The 20,037-nt window shown below is 39.3% G+C and overlaps 1 protein-coding gene and 1 long non-coding RNA gene across 6 annotated transcripts in view; one reads left to right on the plus strand and one right to left on the minus strand.

Moving 5' to 3' along the window:
- The window catches only part of sytl2b (synaptotagmin-like 2b), a 25,349-nt gene continuing 5,312 nt past the window's right edge, over window positions 1-20,037 (plus strand). Inside the window, exons 1-16 of one of the 4 annotated variants that reach the window (XM_089013711.1) lie at window positions 1-159; window positions 3,659-3,821; window positions 6,935-7,092; window positions 8,494-8,599; window positions 11,301-11,349; window positions 11,454-11,523; window positions 11,582-11,949; window positions 12,028-12,124; window positions 12,269-14,197; window positions 16,704-16,817; window positions 16,885-16,935; window positions 17,021-17,112; window positions 17,200-17,271; window positions 18,331-18,503; window positions 19,224-19,326; window positions 19,439-19,600. In XM_089013711.1, the coding sequence (XP_088869837.1) occupies window positions 3,721-3,821; window positions 6,935-7,092; window positions 8,494-8,599; window positions 11,301-11,349; window positions 11,454-11,523; window positions 11,582-11,949; window positions 12,028-12,124; window positions 12,269-14,197; window positions 16,704-16,817; window positions 16,885-16,935; window positions 17,021-17,112; window positions 17,200-17,271; window positions 18,331-18,503; window positions 19,224-19,326; window positions 19,439-19,600 (3,645 nt within the window). In that variant the 5' untranslated portion in view covers window positions 1-159; window positions 3,659-3,720. Of the gene's footprint in view, window positions 160-3,658; window positions 3,822-6,934; window positions 7,093-8,493; window positions 8,600-11,300; window positions 11,350-11,453; window positions 11,524-11,581; window positions 12,125-12,268; window positions 14,198-16,703; window positions 16,818-16,884; window positions 16,936-17,020; window positions 17,113-17,199; window positions 17,272-18,330; window positions 18,504-19,223; window positions 19,327-19,438; window positions 19,601-20,037 lie in introns of all 4 variants that reach the window. The other 3 variants (XM_089013710.1, XM_089013712.1, XM_089013713.1) reach the window with 3 other exon arrangements.
- LOC148888640 (uncharacterized) lies at window positions 7,549-16,789 on the minus strand. Of its 2 annotated transcripts, XR_016117159.1 has the most exons (4): window positions 16,695-16,789; window positions 12,052-12,136; window positions 11,774-11,922; window positions 7,549-8,565 (listed from the first exon to the last, which is right to left on the minus strand). It is a non-coding gene; the product is annotated as an uncharacterized LOC148888640 (long non-coding RNA). The 2 variants fall into 2 exon arrangements; XR_016117158.1 differs by lacking the exon at window positions 16,695-16,789 and having other exon boundaries at window positions 12,052-12,191.

Below are 20,037 nucleotides of genomic sequence, written 5' to 3' on the forward strand. Positions count from 1 at the left end.
GGTCCAACCCATTTCGAGAGAATTTTGCTCCTTTTTTTTCCGCTGCACACTCAATTTTGAGTAACATCCGTGCAGTAACAGCAGTGGCGGACCACCGGTGGCTAAACTACTTTTTTAAAACTTTTTTTTGCCCTCCAAGAAGCAAACCAAACATTCAAGGTAGGAGACATTCAATATTTACAGTGCACTCAAAGCTGCACTTAACCAACATACTCTCAGAAATTGTCCTTACTTTGAGGCAGTGCAGCCCCTCATTGGGGACAAAAATAATAAATATGGTTAAATTTCACCTTAATACATTATATAAATGCATTGTATTGTATTGTAACAGTTGTTATGTTCTGAATGACATTAATACCATCTACGACACAGCTAATTGGTTAGCAAGTGCTACCGCTAAAGGAATTTTAAAATATGTGACGATGTAAAGTAAGCTAAAATGTAAAACAGTACGAAAAAGTATTTCACTTAAAAAAAAAAAAAAAAAATCAATAGAAATCCTCAATGAAAAATTAGATTATTCGTCGTGATGTCACTCATTAAAAATAGGTTCTTACTATTACTGTATTGTAAAAGTTGGTATTATTGTCATTGAGAACATAACATTTACGACACAGGTAATTGGTTAGCAAGTGCTCAGGAATTTTAAAATATTTGACGATGTAAAGTAAGCGTTTTCATGAATGTCGCTAAAATGTAAAACATTACTAAAAATTATTTAACTTTTTTTAAAAATTCAATAGAAATCCGAAATGAAAATTTTGATTATTCGTTGTGATGTCAGTAATTAAAAATAGGTTCTTACAATGGATACTTATGTTAGTATCCGTACCAGTGCTGATTCAAAACGAATCGTCATCAAGATTGATTGAAAAATCATGTTATTTTGTGTAATATAAACAAATATTTTTCCATTAGAGTCCTTTTTATTTCATAATCAGAATCATAACGCCTTCAATAGTCCCACAGTGGGGACATTTGCAATCGACAGTAGCAAAAAGTGAAAAGACAAAACAACAAAGTATTTTATGCACAAAAAAAGTGACAGAAGATTGAACTATCCAATTGCACAAAAAAGATACATAAAAATAACTATATAGTACAAAATACAGCACAAAGATTGTATGATATATGCACTGTAACTGTATTAAGTCTACATAAAGAGGCTATGCTATTTACATTGTATAAGTCCATTTTTTTGAAAACGAATCGTCATCAATATGGATTTAAAATTTTGTAATTTCTTGTAATATAAACACAAATATTTTTCTATTAGAGTCGTTTTTATTGCATAATCAGAATAATAAAGCCTTCAATAGTCCCACAGTGGGGAAATTTGCAATCGATAGTAGCAAAATTGAAAGTGGGGTTGGGGCGTGAAAAGAAAAAAAAAACAAAGTATTTTCTGCACAAAAAAATGACAGAAGATGGAACTGTACAATTACACAAAAACGTTTCCTAAAAATAACTGTATATAGTGCAAAGTATAAAAAATAAAGCATAAATCATACAGTATATGATATATGCACTGTAACTGTATTTACTGTACATAAAGCGGCTGTGCTATTTACATTGTTTTAGTCCAGGTATTTTTTGTCCTAATTGGGTATCTTTTGGGGGGGGGGGGGGGTAATAAGCAAACTAAAAATTACTTTTTAAAGAATGTGTTTGCTAATTCTTTATTTAGCTAATTTAAAATTAATGTAACATAAAAAAATACAATAAAAATAATAATACATTTCATTTTAAGCGCCTTTCAAAGCTCTCAAGGACACTTTACAGTCACAGACAAGCATAGGCACTATAATCAATAAAATACAATCACAGCAATAAACATAATATAAAAATATTTTGGTTAAAATGTATTCAATCTTCTAAAATAAGCCAATATATTTTGTTTTTGTTTCACGGTTATCTATTTAATTTCCTTTCTTCAACAAATATCCTTTTCCAATCTGTCATACTGACACCTCATTGTGCACTCCACCAGAGCTTGCCTGAAATGACATATTCAAATGTTCTTGTCAGTGCAAATATTTAAAAAAGAACCGAACTGGGCTTTATCCAAGCCAGGCATGGATAAATGAAATAAAAATAAACCAATAGATTCACTGGAGCGAGAAGACTTTTATGTCTAAAGGTTCGACGTACACACACAAGCTCTTTTTCCTCACTTGTGAAAAATACAAAAAAAATGAGACTTGACCTGAAAGTTCAGTGTGAGTCGCAAAACATTGTATTTTTCTATATTTTAAATTCACCCGCAATTTGCCTGACTTGTAAATCAGCAAGAAAAACATAATTCTGCAAGTAAATTTAGTGGCTGGCAGTATTTCACAAAGCCTCATTTGCCATGTACTGTACTACAGTATGAGAATTAGAAGAGTGCTATGCTCGTTCTATGCTCTTATTTTCATTTCAGGCAGTTTAAAATATTTTAAAAAGCTCAAATATTAATGATTGTTTATTAGCCAAAGCAATCAAAAAATGTAAGCACATTTTGGTGTGTGACATGTTAGTAAGTTGACGTGTTTGCTGAAGAAATTAAATGAAGTGACCTTTGCAAAACATCTCTGATTAACAGTTTGTGGACAAACTAAATGGTCATGTGATCCCAAAATCTTAGATACAAATAAAGCCCGTCACAAAAAAAAAAAAAAAAAAAAAAAAAGAAGGTCAAACAAAGTACAAACAAAAATTGCTTGCAAAAAAAAAGTATTTCCAGTGTATAAGGTGCACCAGAGTATAAGGCGCACCCCAAATATAATAATAATAATAATAATAATCCATTTCATTTCTAAGCGCCTTTCAAAACTCTCAAGGTCACTTTTCAGTCACAGGATCAGTTTTTCTGTGCCACACGCGTCAGCGTTCACTCAATCCGGAAGTAACTCAAATAGATAGAAAGCTAGGTAGCTAGCTAATAGATGATTGATAGATATCTAGCTAGCAACATAGCTAATAAATTAAAAATATATAGCTAGCTAGATAGCCAGCTAGCTAGATAGATAATAGATAGCAAATAAATAGCTATCTAGGTAGCCAGCTAGATAGCAGCCACATGCGCAGCGTTCACTCAACCTGGAAGTAACTCAAATAGATCGAAAGCTAGATAGCTAGCTAATAGATAACTAATAGATATCTAGCTACCAACATAGCTAATAGATTGAAAATATATAGCTAGCTAGATAGCCAGCTAGCCAGATAGTTAATAGATAGCAAATAAATAGCTATCTAGGAAGCCAGCTAGATAGCAGACACATGCGCCAGCGTTCACTCAACCCGGAAGTAACTCAAATAGATCGAAAGCCAGCTAGCTCGCTAATAGATAAGTAATAGATATCTAGCTAGCAACATAGCTAATAGATTGACAATATATAGCTAGCTAGATTGCCAGTTAGCTCGATAGATAATAGATAGCAAATAGATAGCAAAAAATAACTATCTAGGTAGCCAGCTAGATAGCAGACACATGCGCCAGCGTTCACTCAACCCGGAAGTAACTCAAATAGATAGAAAGCTCGATAGCTAGCTAATAGATAACTAAAATCAGGGCTTTTGGGTGCGCCTTATACACCGGAAAATACGGTATACCAAACGCTATAGCAAAAATCCCAAGCCGTGTTTGATTTTATTCTCTCTCCCGGTGCTTCTCCAGGTGTTTCCTAATCTGTCTCCCACTGTCGGAGAGAGAGAGAGAGAGGAAGACGACACGGAAGGATGATCGACTTGAGCTTCCTGACGGAGGAGGAGCACGGCGTCATTATGACGGTGCTGAGGAGGGACGCCCAACTCAAACAGGCAGAGGAGCAGAGAGTCAGGTACAGTGATACCTCGGTTTACGAACTTTTCGGTTTACGAACGTTAAATTTATGAACATTTTACCTTGGCATACAAACTTTTTTTTTTTTGGGGGGGGGGGATACACACAGCGCTTCAATGAGTGATGTGACGTTGGCGAACTAGCCCGTTATCCTAACAAAATGGCAGCCGACTGTTTTTGTCCTCTATTCCCCACCCCCAGTCTTCAGTTAAAGCCACATGATTGGTCAAGAACGCAGCAGTGAAGGGAGGTGGTTTAAACATTAAAGAGACAGACAGACGACAGAGAGAGAGAGTGACAAAATGATAGAAAACTGTGAAATTTGGACTCGTTTCAACTTCGATAGTTCAATGGCAGATGGTAGACTGCAAGGTTAAAATTCCCATTAATCAGGCTCCACAAATAACCCGCACAAGCCATCTGTACACTTGATGCAAAAAGCTATCAACCCAGCTAAACAGAACACAATTGATGAGGAACTAGGTAAAATTATCGCAGAGAAAGCACCTACAAGGGATCATTCCTCAAGATGGTGAAAGAAGGCTACGTTCCTCATCAAGTGTTTAATGCTGTTGAAACCGGCCACTCCATTCCATCAAGTCATCAACGACCATCATAAAGGTAACTAAAACGACTTTATTATACGGTACAGTTTATTTCTTTAATTTTAATACCATAGCACATTTAATGTACATAAAATAAGGTATATTTTGTGTAATTTTAAGGCTTAGAAAATTATTTTATTTAATTTATGGGGACCTGGGAACGGATTATTTTCATTTTAATGGTTTCCTATGGGAACATAATTTTGTGATACACACTTTCCACTTTACACACACTGTCTGGGAACCAATTAAGTTTGTAAGCCAAGGTATCACTGTACCTAAATTGTCATATCCTTCCAGCATTAGAAGATTTTTGCAACGTTCCTTTTGAGCTTTTTTTTCGCCTTTAGTTTAAGATTCCTTGGGGGTAGCCTAATACGATAACAAGGTGGTGGCTGGGAATTTGACATGAAGAATTTCGTACATGGACACGTGTGTTCACGGTCTGGTACACACAAGAATGTCAAACATTGCCTTTAATAGCCAGTCGCAGCTAAAGGGGGGAGGCGCTTTTCTGGTGCCGGACTTTGAGTCACACAAGTACAAATGATATCTGATAACTGATAACTTTTCTTTGAAATTGATTTATTTTGTATGCAAGCGTTTAAGTGCAATTCAAATTTTGGAATTTGGTAATGCAAAAATTTTCAACCTTTCAAAACTCTCAAGGTCACTTTAATAGATAGCTAGATGGATAACTAATAGATATCTAGCGAGCAACATAGCTAATAGATTGAAAATATATAGCTAGCTAGACAGCCAGCTAGCTAGATAGATATTAGATAGCAAATAAATAGCTAGCTAGGTAGCCAGCTAGATAGCAGACACATGCGACAGCGTTTACTCAACCCAGAAGTAGCTCAAATAGATAGAAAGCTAGATAGCTAGCTAATAGATATCTCGCTAGCAACATCACTAATAGTAAATATATAGCTAGCTACTGGAATGGTGTATATTCAAACATTTTCCATATATAAGCCACATCGGACTATAAGGCGCACCTTCAATGGGTGAAAACAGCATTCCAATTGTAATATATAAATATATTTTTTTCCAAATAATATATAATAAAATAATAATAATAATAAAATAAATAATAATAAAAAAATAGCTAATAGCTAGCTAGCTAGATAGCTAATAGGTCGCTAGCGAGATAGCTAGCGAGCCAGCTAGATAGCTGATAGCTAATAGATAAGAAATAGCTAGCTAGCTAGTGTAGCTGGCTTGATAACTAGCTGGCTCGCTATCTATCTCGCTAGCTACCTATTAGCTATCTAGCTAGCTTTCTATTAGCTATTAGCTAGCTAGCTTTCTATCTATTTGAGTTAGCTAATTGGGTAAACTTAGTAGAAATACAGTATGTAACAATTGATGGTGGCCTATTAGAACAATTTTTACCATTTGGATTGTTCAGATTTATTCATTTTTTGTTGCTGTAAAATGTAAATTTCTCCACTGTGAGACAAATAAAGGCTCATTTAATCTAATGTACCCTTGTAACCTGATAACATGCAGTAAAACGTGCACTTGTAGTAACCGCTACTCCCCAAAAAGTCCATTTTGATCCAGCATTGAAATATGCGCAGATGTACCGAATGTTTTAGCCTCGGAAAGTTTTTCATTCCAAATGAGGATCAAAGTGCATCGAGCGGCCAACTTGAAAGCCTTTTAAGAGCTGCACGGTGAAGAATGCGAACAGACAATATGCTCTTCATCAGGATTTAAGTGGAGTCGGTGTGCGTGCGTGCGTGTAAAAGGATTATGACAACATCCCATAATAATTGCCCTGCCTTTTCATCACATGACGCTGTCTTTTGTTGATTCGATTTCCACTCAATGGAGATGTTTGCCTCTTTTCCCCATCCCGATCATGTGCTGATTCTTATTGAATCATCGCATTTCTCTCGGCACGTAGCTTTGTTGTTCCCGCTGGGGAAGAAAAGAGGCTTCGTATTTCAGTGTTGATAGTTTTGATCTATAATATAATTGTCGTTGTGTTCCAAGATGGCAGTGTGGTGACTAAACTAAAATTTCATTAGCTTAAAATATGACTAGCACGCTAAAAAGTTAACCAATAAATAACAAGGCTTCAAATCCCCTTGTCGGTAAACCACATGGAGTCATAAGACATCCAAATCTATTAGCGATCTATTGGCTAGCTGGCTAGCTTTCTATCTATTTGAGTTACTTCCGGGTTGAGTGAATGCTGGAGCGTGTGGCTGCCGCTGCTAACCCGCAGTAAAAAATATCCCGTGTTTATTTCTTTAATTATAATACCATAGCCCATTTATTATACATAAAATAAGGCATATTTTGTGTCGTTTTAAGGCTTAGAAAATTAGAAAGTAGAAAATGATATTTTATGGGGACCTGGGAACGGATTATTCTCATTTTAATGGTTTCCTATGGGAAATTAATATTTGGGATACACAGTTTTCGCCTTACACACTCTGTCTGGGAACCAGTTAAGTTCGTAAGCCATGGTATCACTGTATCCCCAAACCAGGAAACTGGAGAGCATCCTGAGCCAAGGTTCATCATCAGACTCCAAGTTGAAGTATCTGACAGGCCAATGGTTCTACGAAGCCAAGTCTCGCAGACATATGGACAAGATCCATGGCTCTGAAATCATCCTGGCCTCCATGAAGCAGAGGAGAGCTTCAGGTTGGTGGAGATAGATGCAACGCAATATGTGTCATGTTTTTTTTTAATCCTCCTATTTTTATTATAACAAAAAATAATTGAGTGGATGATGCGAATAACAGGTATCAAAGTCGAGGCCCGGGGGCCAGATGCGATCCTTGGCCTGTAATTTTATATGGCCCGTGGGAGCAAATCAAAGTCAGCTTTATTGTCAAATATGCTAATATGCATGACATACAGCACAGATAAAATTAATGTCCTCTCGGACCGAGCGTGCATGGCACTTATAATGTGGCTAAAAAAGACAGACAATTGACAACAGACAATACATGTAATTTCTGAATGTAAAGTGAGGTAGTGACGTATGTAAAGTGACGTAGTGTAGTAATGCAAAAACAAAAAAAAATAAGGTTGAAGTGAGGTCTTGCAGGAAAAAAAAAAAAAAAAAAAAAAATAGAGTTGGATGATAGTACACCGTGTATTCAGAGTTCGGTGAGTGTGGCAGTGGGAAGGGGCAGGGGTTGTAGGGCTGGGAGGGAGTTGAGTCTCCTGACTGCCTGGTGGCAATCATGTGTCAACTCGAATCTGTACCAAAATGTCAAATTGTCATGGGCAAAATTTTATATCCGAAGGAAGCGATAACTCCAAAGTTCCTCTGAAACAAAAAAAAAAAGGGTTTGACACCTCTAATTGCATGGCTTTAGGAGCCTGCGGTGAGAAGAAAGGAGAGTTAGCGCAGAGCGCCGATGCGTTTGTGGAATTGTCACGGCTTGGAATTGAAGCGGATTTACGTGGGACAGAAGACAATCTCTTTTCGACAATGTTTTCAACAAAGCTTCGTATTTGCTCTCAACATTTAGCTTGTAGCAGCCGTGCACATTTCACCATGAAACCTTGATCCACTGGTGAAAAGGACTCTCCTTTTTTATCTAGAACTTCTTCATACGATAAAGAGGGTGCAGAAAGTGCTTAAGATTGAATGACTATCTGTGTCTTTTGTGTTCTGTCACATTATTTGTTATTTTGTTTTTTTGTTGATTTACTTCAAAATGGCGTCGCGAGAGTGACTACCTTTACAGCAGCTCCTGTATTTTGTTTTTCTACTTCTTCCTTTCCTTTAGTCAAAGTGATCTTTATTGTCAAATTTGCTCATATGCATGACATACAGCACAGATGAAATTATTGTCCTCTCGGACCCAGTGTGCAAAGCACTTATAATCCTTTAACAAACATAATAAACACGAAAATGCCAATTTACGCTTCCTTCCAGAACTTTGTTGCTGTGAAATGTAATTTTTTTCCACTGCGCGAGTCCAATCCAATCTAAATAGATTGACAGAGAGAAGATAGCAAGATTCCCTCACCCTGAACTGCATCTAAGAATCCTTTCCATAGTCTTCATATGTTTCCTTTCCGTTGCAGAGGGCTCTTATCGATCCGAAAGACTGAGAGCAGCCAGCAATCTAAGTTGTGATGTGGGTGCGCCGCAGAAACCTGCCAGAAGTTTGGATATGTCACTAGAATTCAGGTACACTTTCTTTTCTTTGAATTTACAACAGTCATCACAAGCATTTGTTTTCTTGGTCATGCGTTGCTTTAGCACAATTACCAAGAGTCAAAACTTACAATACAATACAAATATTGATTTACAGTACATAGTGCTTTAACAACAGCTAAAGCTGAAACAAAGCGCTTATTAGCTGGTTTCCTTGCTTGTCTTTTCAATTCAACTTGAACTGATGGCTTGTGTGGGTTGTTTGTGGAGCCTGATTGATGGGAATTTTAACCTTGCAGTCTACACTCTGCCTTTGAACTATCAAAGTTGAAACTCTCTCACTGTCGTCTGCCTATTTCTTTAATGTTTAAACCGTCTCCCCTCACTGCTGCGTTTTTGACCAATCACGTGCCTTTAACCGAGGACTGGGGGCGGGGAATAGAGGCTAATAAAAATGTTGGCAGCCATTTTCTTTTTGGGAGAATGGCTTCACTCTCTCTCTGTCTGTAAACCCCGCCTCACTGCTGTGTTCTTGACCAATCACGTGGCTTTAACCAAATCTACAGGATGAGATTTACATCCGGTCATGTTATGATCATTTTAATTGGAGCACTAAAATCCATTGTGTGAGAATCTTTCTCTCCCAAAAGTATCAAGTTATGAATTTGTGTTTTCATTTCTCTACATCTTGCAAGTTTCCCCATGTGGAAATCTCTTAAAGTCTCGAACAAAGCATTTATCTCCAGAATAATTCCTCTGCGTTAAGCTTCCCCCACACTACCTGGTGTGTGGTAATGTGTCCGTGTTTGTCTTGTGACTTGCTGCATGTAAACAAAGGTGCGCCAAGATGGAATATGTGACTTTTTACCAAGCCGGTAGCCTGCACGGGTGCTCTGAAATACTGTACTGAATGAGGTCCATGAGTTCAGATGTTTTCCTGCGGCATGCATGTTAAGCAAAGTGTTTAATGCAATAAAACTCTTTGCGTCATTGCCTCTGAAGGAGAAATGACCGCTAATTTTGACCATGAAACGGAATGTGATCTTCTCTGATATTATGATGATTTTTTTTGGAGTTGTATCTAAATTGGATCAAGTTTATTGATTCCTTGTGGAATCTTTTGGAGAAGAAATTGTCCTTTTGGGGTTATCTTCCAAGAGATCTTTCATTGTGGTTTCTTGACTTAGTCAATATTTGCTTTTTTTTCCCCCGTCCTTGTGCTCAGAAGAGCACTGGTGCTTGTTCAAACGTCTTCCATTTAGTGCAGATTGAGCTCTTTAGGATCTTTAAAGTAGTGGAAAAAAATCAATATCGGACCCAGAAAGAGTGTATTTTACTGCCGGCAGGGAACGCAGTCATTCATGACAGACGCCCGAATTATGCGGCCCTCTGCCAAGCTATTTATTGAGAGTATATGCAAATACATGTAAGTGATACATTAGTAAAACATTCTGGATTAGAATACCGGGCCCTGGAACGTTTCTAAACACGAACAGCTCTAAGCAATAAAACATATTCTTTTCTATGAACTGATAAATGTGTAACCTGGCTAATGAGCTCTTCCTGTGAAGGAGTTTCAAGTCGTAAATTACTCCGGTGATAAAGGAGTTTCCCAAGTCCTAAATTCTGTCCAAGGCCAGATCTCCTTGATGAAGATAGCAGTTTAACTTGCTGTGTCTGTTGACCTCAGATTGACCCCAGACCATCTGTGCCTTTTGTTTGGTTGGCCAGCTAAGCATGAAACTTTTAAATATGATAACTTCTTTTTCTGTCTAATCTTTATCAGATACTTAGCATTGTTTTCGTTCACAGTACAGTAAACTATAACTCAAAATGTTTGTTGACGAAGCTTTTCGGATGAGGAGCGAAATGTCTGAAAGAAGTAAAGATAATAGCTGAATAAACCTTTTCATCGATATCACTCAAAACTCACTTGTACTCTTTGGCATTCGACTCAACATGATTCTGACTTGATCTTGGTTTCACTCCCTCTACTATCTTTGTGACTACTTTATTCCCTGTATATGATAGCTGTCCATGTTAAGCGCTTTGTTACAGCTTCCGCAGTTGTTCAAGCGCTATATAAATCAATATGTATTGTATAGTATGTATTGTATAACGGCAATAAATGACGCAGATAAGTGTTTTTTTAAAACTGTATTTGTTAAATTTATATGTATAACGTTTCACCAATCTTACTGTTGCTTTTCTGTTATGACATTCCTCAGCAGGAAAACATTGTCTCTCGTTATTAAAAATAAAAAAGTTACGAAAACTCAGATTACAGTTGAGCGCAAGATCCTAGCATCTAGCACGTTCTTTACCAAACGCTAGCAAAAACAACTTCTAAGAGAGAACTCGAATAGAAGAAGGCAAAAAAAAAAACCAAAAAGGACACAGTTAAGTAATATTCATTCTACTCCTTGTTTTTTTACATGATGCACAGCCTTCATTTATTGTGCAATAAATTTTAACATGTATTTGTTACATAATTTGATGCAATTTATGATTTAGGAAATATTTACGTCTGAATTTTTGCGGTGCTTGGAACGAATTAGGGCATTTGCATGGAAAACACGTCTCTACTTACATTTTCTAGTTGGACATTTCTTTAAGAGCGTATTCATTTCATAATTACGATTTAGAAGAGATATATTGCAAATTTTCGAATTTCTATGATGTGTTCATTTTTAAATTGCTCACGGTTAATATATTTATTGAATTTTCTCTGTAGCGATGCAAAGAAAGACGAGATGACATCATCAGTCCATTCTCCAAGAATGGTAGGCATGTTTGCTTTGGAAAAACAAACATTTGTTCCTTGTACATCAGGATGTTTTGTACAGTAGTATTCTTGTTGTTCCAACTATGTTTGTCTTCCTTCCAGACAAGACGCAACCCTTTTAATCGACCTTCGCTCATTGTGGTCGAGCCAGCTGAACGGCTCTCTGAGACAGGTAAGCAAAAATGAAACCGTTATACCAATCCCAACAAATGGCATTTCTCCTTCCGTAGGGGCTACTTCCCCGCTGAAACGTCAACAACATGGCAGTCAGACGTCTGTGACTTCCGTCACATCTGAAGGTTCCTCTTCAGGGTTGAAGCCCATCCCCAAAAGAAGGACATACATCTCAAAACAAAGCCCAAGCCTGTCGGGCAGCAGCGGCACAGTCTCGGATGCTAAAGTGGTCTCGGTCGGGTTCTTACCACTCCTGAGACGAAACTTCCATCAGGGCTCAAATGGAAGTTCCAACCGATCCACGGATGAAGTCACTGGGTCGGCCCGCTCGTCTGCTTCTACGGAGATTCCTCGGCAGATCCTGCGTGGTGATCCTCCGGTTTTATCTCATTCCAGTCTGGAGGGAGGCAAGAAGACATCTTTGGTAAAAATATATAACTTCATTCATTTATTTGTCACATGTACAAGAGGTAACACATTACTTGACGACGACACGGCACAGCTGATCGAAGACAATTCCACCCACCGTGATTGTGACCCAGTGATTGGCAGCAGCGTGATGTCTTCAGTGAACGAGCCGGATTGGCGAAGAACTGCCGGTAAGTCTTGATCTGTGCGGTCGTTAGTCAATGAACAAAAATGAGTTGTCTCTTTAAGACTAGCAGCCTCTGTTAGGGAAAGGCAGATGCTACCTTCGTACTAGAGCTCATGTTCCTCTTACGGGTTATTTTCTTTACTTTTAGACCCTCCAATATCCTATGACATCAACTTTATTGAGACCTCCCATGAGAAGAGATCTCAACAGAAACGCTCATTCAAGTTGACCACGCAGATCTCCAGTCCCACAGGCAACGACGAGGATTCCATCTCAAAAGTTCTCGATTGGTTTAATCGCAGCATTGACAGCAGCGATTGGCTGAACTGCAAAGGTCGACCAGTGGTCTCAAGGAGTCCAGACAAAAACCATGAGCTGGGAAGCGAGCAGATCTTAAAGAAAGATGTTGCAAGTGTTGAGGAGAAGGAATCTGTTGAAATGACAGCAGGTCAGTCAGAAGAACCGGGCAAAAAGATGATGATCAATGTGAAAAATGTTGACGGTGAAAGCAACATCTCTGAAATGAAATCATTTGAGGAGAACACTAACAAATATCCCCAAAGTATTACATCCACAACACCTGGAGACAATGCCAAAACAAGAGAAGGAAACGAGAACATTCCAGACATTGATTCTGACATATTCAATGACAAGGTAACCTCTGTTCCAAATGTGGTGAAGGACAGTCAGTATGTGGTACTGAAAGACGATCACGAGTTAGAGAGTTTAGACTTGGGGGACCCTGATAGTATGACTGCTCATCCCCAAGTCGCGGAGAGAAAAGGTTCAAACGTTGAGCTTTTATTTGTTGAGCAACTAGTGCCAAAATCAACTCCAGGAACTAGTCCAGAGTCAAAGGTCTCTTTAAAACAACCAGAAACTATTCCGCAGTCTAGAGATCTCCAAAGTCCAGAAACAGAGAAGATCAATTTGCCTCAAAGCCACAATTTTCCATACCTCAAGACTTGTAGAAACAATGGAGAGAACATCTATACAACACCTCCGAATTCCAGCCTAGACCACAAGCAGTCACCCAAAACAAGAGACATGGATGGTCCTCATTCCCCCAAAAGACAAACCCATCCTCGGCACGAAAGCACAGCAGAGAAGATCAAGAAGCTCAAAATATTCTGGGAGCAGGGGGCAAGCAAGCCCTCGTTTAATGGGAGTAAACCCAAAGGAATGCGGAGTCCCAAGCTGAACAAGAGGTTTACCAAATCGGAATTTGACTTGCGGGCCATTGCCAACAATTCAGGCAGTGACGGGGAAGACTCCAATAAAAGTTATTTGCCTGGTCTGCCACTAAATCATCAATTAGATAAAATGTCGCCCACACTTGGTAGAAGCCGGGCACAGTTTAGTAGTCTGCTGGAGTTCTGGGATGAAGCCACCACAGACTCAAAGGCTAAAAGCCCCAAAAGACAAGTCAATACTCCGCCACCACCTCAAGAGCATTCTGAGCCTGAGCAACGGTCATTGTCACCCGTTGAAACAACTCCTGTCGCAGCCAACGGCAAGAACCTGCCAGAGTCAGGTCTGTCCAAGAAACCTAAAAAGATCTTGAAAGACTCAAGCAGTCAAGAAAGAGATGCAAGACCACCACCATCTCCAACTAAGGAGGCTCATTCTCCCAAGAAAAGAAAAGACAGTTTCAGCCATTCCAGCAGCGGCGGTAGATCTTTGCGTCGAGCCGCCAGCATGTTCGCTCTCATTGATCCAGAAGAGCCGACGCTGAAGATCCAAGTCAGCCCCGTCAACTCCCATAGCAGAAAGCAGAGCAGCGATCGCGCTCAGAACATCAAGCAGCTCAAGGATGGAACCGAAACCCCCCTGGCGAGAGCCTTCGTGCCCCGAGACTACAGCCACTACTTGGGGATGACCAATGAGTTGGGTACACTGCCCACTGAGGAAGAAGGTTTCGGTGGACCTGTGAGGACCAGCACCCCAACAGGCTCAGAGGAGCGAAGATTCAATCAGAGTGCCAAGATGAATTTGCGCCAAGTGTCGCTAAATAACAGCAGCACAGATGCTGACCCTGAGTCCAAATCCTGGTCCAACTCGAGGAACATTTTTAAATGTAAGCCATATTCATCGACCCGTCTTTTATTCTGCTTATTTTCTCAAATCTCGTCGAAGGGAAGCATCTGTCACTGTGAAGCCATGCGCAGTCTCCTCCAAAAGTATTGGAACAGGAAGGACAATCTGAAGATAGTTAGGTGTCAGATTATTAGATGAATATGAGAAAGCAGTTCACTTTTTTTTCTATGGTATTTTCATGCAGAAGGTTCTAAAACACCTTTTTTAGACCCCACCCACTTTTTAAAAGAGCAAAAGTATGGGAAAGGGACATTCTTAGATGAAGTGGAAGTGAATTACATTTAATATTTGGTTGCATAACCTTTCTTTGTGTGGAAAAATTACATTCACTAGACATTACCATTACATTTGAAATACATTTCCAGGTCTTTCATGTACAAAGACTTTCACATTAAAGTCAGCTTTATTTTCAAATATGCTAATATGCATGACACACAGCACAAATGAAATTACTGTCCTCTCAGACCCAGCGTGCAAGGCACTTATAATGACTTTAACAAACATAATAAACATGAAAACGCTTTCACAGGCTTTCATATCAGCGTACGACCCAAATCCAGGAAATAATAATCACACACTACCACTAAATCCAGATGCTTTAATCTATACATACGGATGAATCCAAATTCCTTTCATACATCTCAATCAATTCAGAATTGTTGGAATATGAGACTCCTCCCTCTCTACGCCCCATATGAATATTCAAATTAGAACAAACAGATAATCACATTTCTAAGCCAATGAAAAGCCAAATGAAAAAAAAAGAAATTGACGAAATAAAATCTGGGAGATGCTTGTTAACAAAATTGATGCCAGAATTTGAATTATTATTGCCACGCTTTCCTTGGGCAGTCAACAACAAAATCCCTGATGAAAATATTTCTGAATTTGTCAGCCATTGCTAATAATAACAATAACACATTTCATTTATAAGCGCCTTTCAAAACTCACAAGGTCACTTTACAGTCACAGGATAAGTTTTTTAAGACAAATAGATAGAAAGCCAATAGACAGCTAATAGCTAGCCAGCTAGATAGCTAGCCATCTTAGCGTTCGGGTTTTTAGACCACTGTGTCTCGATGAGATCGCAAAGGGAGCATCAGTTTGTTGAGGTTTTAACTGAAAACATCCACGTGTTTCCATTCAAACATGGTTTAAATCATGTCTTGATTGCGGGAAGAATATCGTTTTGATGCATTTTTTTCTATTAATTACCAGACAAAATAGTTTTGTAGACTTTTAGAAATCATTCTGCATCGGCCATCGTGCGTGACATCGCTATAAAGACTCATGCCAAGTCAGTCACGACAAAAAAAAAAAACGTTTGGGTCTCGTATAGTTGACAAAAACATAAACAAAACAATATGAAAATCGCATTGTCATTGCAATGAAGCTTTAATATCTCTGCTGAAACTGTTAACCAAACACGACACTGTATCCGTGTCTTACGTTATATTTGTTTGCCAAAGTTAAGTCTGTCGTCAAAACTCAGTCTTTGATGTTTGGCTTGAGGGCTGGGGAAGTTCTTCAGGCACACACCAGTAATGCTAACATGTTCTTTCTGTCACACTGTTGGTTCACAATACGAGCACAGTTGCCATTTTTTGATATTATTTGTCCAGGATAATCTCAGCAGCTGCACAGGACTTTATCCGCATTCTTAAATTTCAGTTGATCCAAATGAGTGACTTCCGTACGTTAGCATAATTCCCTAACAATATGTCTACCATTTGACTCTGCGGTCTTACATTTCAGTTTATCTAAATGAGTGCCTTCCTTACGTTAGCATAATTCCATAACAGTATGTGTACCGTTTGACTCCACGTTCTTAAATTTCAGTTTATCCAAATGAGTGACTTCCTTACTTTTGCATAATTCCATATCAGTATGTGTACCGTTTGACTCCACGTTCTTAAATTTCAGCATATCCATTTGAGTGACTTCCTTACGTTAGCATGATTTCGTAACAGTATGTCTACCGCTTGACTCCACGGTCTTCCATTTCTGTTTATCTAAATGTGTGACTTCCTTACGTTAGCATAATTCTGTAACATTATGTCTACCGTTTAACTCCACCTTCTTAAATTTCAGTTTATCCGTTTGAGTGACTTCCTTACGTTAGCATAATTCCGTAATAGTATGTCTACCGTTTGACTCCGCGTTCGTAAATTTCAGTTTATCCATTTGAGTGAGTTCCTTACGTTAGCATAATTCCGTAACATTATGTGGACTATTTAATTTATGTCAAAAGAACTGCTGTGAACAAGCTAGCTGCGCTCTGAAATTTCAGTTTATCCAAATGAGTGCCTTCCTTACGTTAGCATAACTCCATAACAGTATCTGTACCGTTTAATTTATGTCAAAACAACTGCTGTGAATAAGCTAGCTAGCTACCAGTGAACCAGGCAAATCAAGCTATTTCTAGATTAGCTTTGAAACCCCTGCTCCGAGTCATACATTTGCACCCCTTTTTTTACCGTTGCCAGGCAAATATGGTGATGATGAGGACAACCCAGTGAGGAAAGCGCTACGGCGAGCAGAAGCCCGGCCGAAAGGGCTTGCTAAAAGTATGGAGGACCTGGCGGGATCTTTATCACCAAGTGAGCATCATCATCGTCATTGGCATCACCGTTAATTACACTTACATAACTTAATCTTCTCTGACAGGACAAGAGAAAAGACAAAAGCTAAAGACTGACACGAGGCAAAGCGGTGATGGTAACAATCTCACATCGCGTCGTAAATATTCAGGGCTTGTGTTGGATTTTCTTAGGTAGCTATACCGTTTTTAACCGTCTCATAGGTTCCACGACGCCCACTTCTTCACGCTTCTTCTTACGCCGGCTACACCTGAAGAAGATGAGCAAGTCTGTCCCCTCGGTCTTGCATGCGGAGGTAAAAAGAAGGGCACTGTTGGCATGCTCCGTGCTAATCCCTGCATGAATGGCACCCCATGCATGATGCACCACGTATATGTTGCAGGATGACACCCCCATTTACGAGGACATTTTCCCCTCGATGGATTCCTCCTTCGACTTGGCCTCGGTGTCGTCTGTACGTCTCACTCACTGCTTCATGAACCGCTTATACTAACTGCTTGCGATAATTACAAGTTCTGCCTAATGTGACGTCTTAGAGTTCACTGTTTGCTAACCACAACAGCAGGCCTAAAGTCACTACAGTAGGGGGGTCAAAATTGTTTTTGTTTGCAGCGGGCTACATTGAAATTACAGTTTCCTCTCAAGGGCCGTTATGAATTTGGGGAAACCATTAGAATGTTTGAAACCATTACAAATTAACTCATTCACTGCCAAATGTGCAAAAATGTGTGCACTCCAGTGCCAGTGTTTTTGTCATTGTCACTTGAATTCCAGGACCCACAGAATATTGAGTTTTATGACTACATAAACATTGAATACAGCGTTAGAGACCTTAGACTACCTTCTTTCTTCAGAAAAAAAAGAGTTAATTCCTAAATTATATAAGTCTGAAGTTATATGAGCTTGAAATGCGGGCAGATGTCCAAAATACAATATTGACATATTTGTTTATATAGCGCTTTAACAACAGCTGAAGCTGGAACAAAGCGCTAACATGGAACAAAGGGAAATGCTACCCACTTGCGGAAAAGGAAAAACATTGCCAGAGGCCAATGGGCAGCGCTTTATTGGCACCCAAACATTAAAAAAAAACAAAACACGAACACATTCGGGAATGGTGCTCTATGTCATATTTTCAATGCCCGAATAAATTTTTGAATGGCAGTGAATGAGTAAGTGAATAACTAGTTTTCAAATCTGAAGTGAAGAATTATGGCTATTATTGCAGTTGACATACTACAATTTGAAAATGTGGTTCAAACTTTCGCAAGCATCAGGGCACTTGACATGTTTGATTTGTTTTCGCAGGCCGAATAAAATGATGGGGTGGGCCAGATTTGGTCCCCGAGCCTTGACTTTGACACCTGTGCATTACAGGCTGCAAGAATTATCTTTTGTTCTTTCACCTGGTCTGCATCAGTCCTAATTTTAAAAATTTTGTCTTGACTTCCCTTGAAACGAAACAGTCGCATACACAGAGCCACGATTGTCTTGTGTGGTGTGTTCTGACTAGCAGTTCAGCGGCAGCGTGACGACCATGGACAGCAGCGACTACGGCAGCGTGGATGTACAAGGGAGCATCCAGTTCTCCATCAACTACGTGCAAAAGCTCAGAGAGTTCCACATCTTCGTGGCCCAGTGCCGAGATTTGGCGGCGGCTGATCCCAAAAGAGGCCGCTCAGATCCGTGAGTCCTATCGAGGAAGCACTTTTAATGGGAGTTCTCATTGTAGAATATATGACTGTTTTGGATTGAACCCAGCCACAAAGAGATTTTCCAAAAACGGATGTAGTGCAATTACAGTGGTACCTCAGTTTACGAACCCTTTGGCTTACGAACTTTTCGGTTTACGAACGTTAAATGTCTGAAAATTTTACCTTGGCATACAAACTATTTTTCGGGATACACACAGAGCTGCCACAATGAGTGATGTGTCATTCGCGAACGAGCCGTTCTCCTAAAAACAAAATGGCAGCCGACTTTTTTTGTCCTCTATTCCCCGCCCCCAGTCTTCGGTTAAAGCCACGTGATTGGTCAAGAACGCAGCAGTGAGAGGCTCCCTGAGGCTACACTGATTACTTCTATTAAATTCCATACTTCTCTATACTCTACTCTATGATATACTATAGTTCTCTATACTCTCTCTACTCCCTATTAAGGGAGTAGTCCTCTGCTCCCCCCAACCTGAGAGCAGGGTACCAATCACAGAGTCCGGCACCGCCACGTCTGGACAGTAGGGATATATAGGGCCGAAACTACCAGCAAAAGACTTTAGTTCGCTGACGAAGCATCTTGGATAAGAAGCCAAACGTCCGACACCTTCAACGAAGTACAGATGACGGCTGAAGAAACCTTCTCATCGACAAGACATATTGGTTGATATGTGTGTGTGTGTGCTTCTCACAGTTATGTCAAAAGTTACCTTGTTCCTGACAAAATTCACCTTGGCAAAAAGAAAACATCTGTCAAGAAAAAGACGCTGAATCCGACATTCAATGAGATCTTGAGGGTAAGTGGACATTTCCATGCAATTGTCCCATTTTTTATCCACAATCCATGTTCATGTATTCAACACAGTGTTATTATTATCATTCATTTGCATCCACATTTTCTTTTTCCAGTATCGCGTGAGCAGCGATTATCTCAAAACCCAGACTTTGGTTCTTTCTGTGTGGCACCATGACACATTTGGTCGAAACAACTTCTTGGGCGAGGTGGATACGGATCTCTCGAAGTGGGACTTTGATCACACCCACATGAACGACTTGCCGCTGAGAGCCAGGGTACAATGTACACATATGATGAAAAGGTTTCTTCAGCCGTCATCTGTACTTCTTTGAAGGTGTCGGACGTTTTGCTTCTTATCCAAGAGGCTAATAGCTATCTAATGGCTATCTAATAGCTATCTACTAGCTGTCTAGCTGGCTACTAGCTATCTATTAGCTATCGAGGTAGCTATCTAATAGCTATCTATTAGCTAGCTAGCTAACTTTATCTATTCGAGTTACTTCCGGGTTGAGTGAAGGCTGGCGCGTGTGGCTGCCGCTACTCACCCACAGAAAAATGTATCCTGTGACTGTAAAGTGTCCTTGAGAGTTTTGAAAGGCGCTTAGAAATGAAATGTATTAATATTATTATTATTACATATTTTATTTCTTTATTTAGTCTATCGATTGCAAAAAAAGGTAAGGAGAAAAACAAAAAAAAAACATTTGCATTC

The sequence above is a fragment of the Hippocampus bargibanti genome, linkage group LG14 (genome assembly GCF_051943395.1).
Source record: "Hippocampus bargibanti isolate YZ-2025 linkage group LG14, ASM5194339v1, whole genome shotgun sequence".
In the NCBI taxonomy this organism is placed as follows: domain Eukaryota; kingdom Metazoa; phylum Chordata; class Actinopteri; order Syngnathiformes; family Syngnathidae; genus Hippocampus; species Hippocampus bargibanti.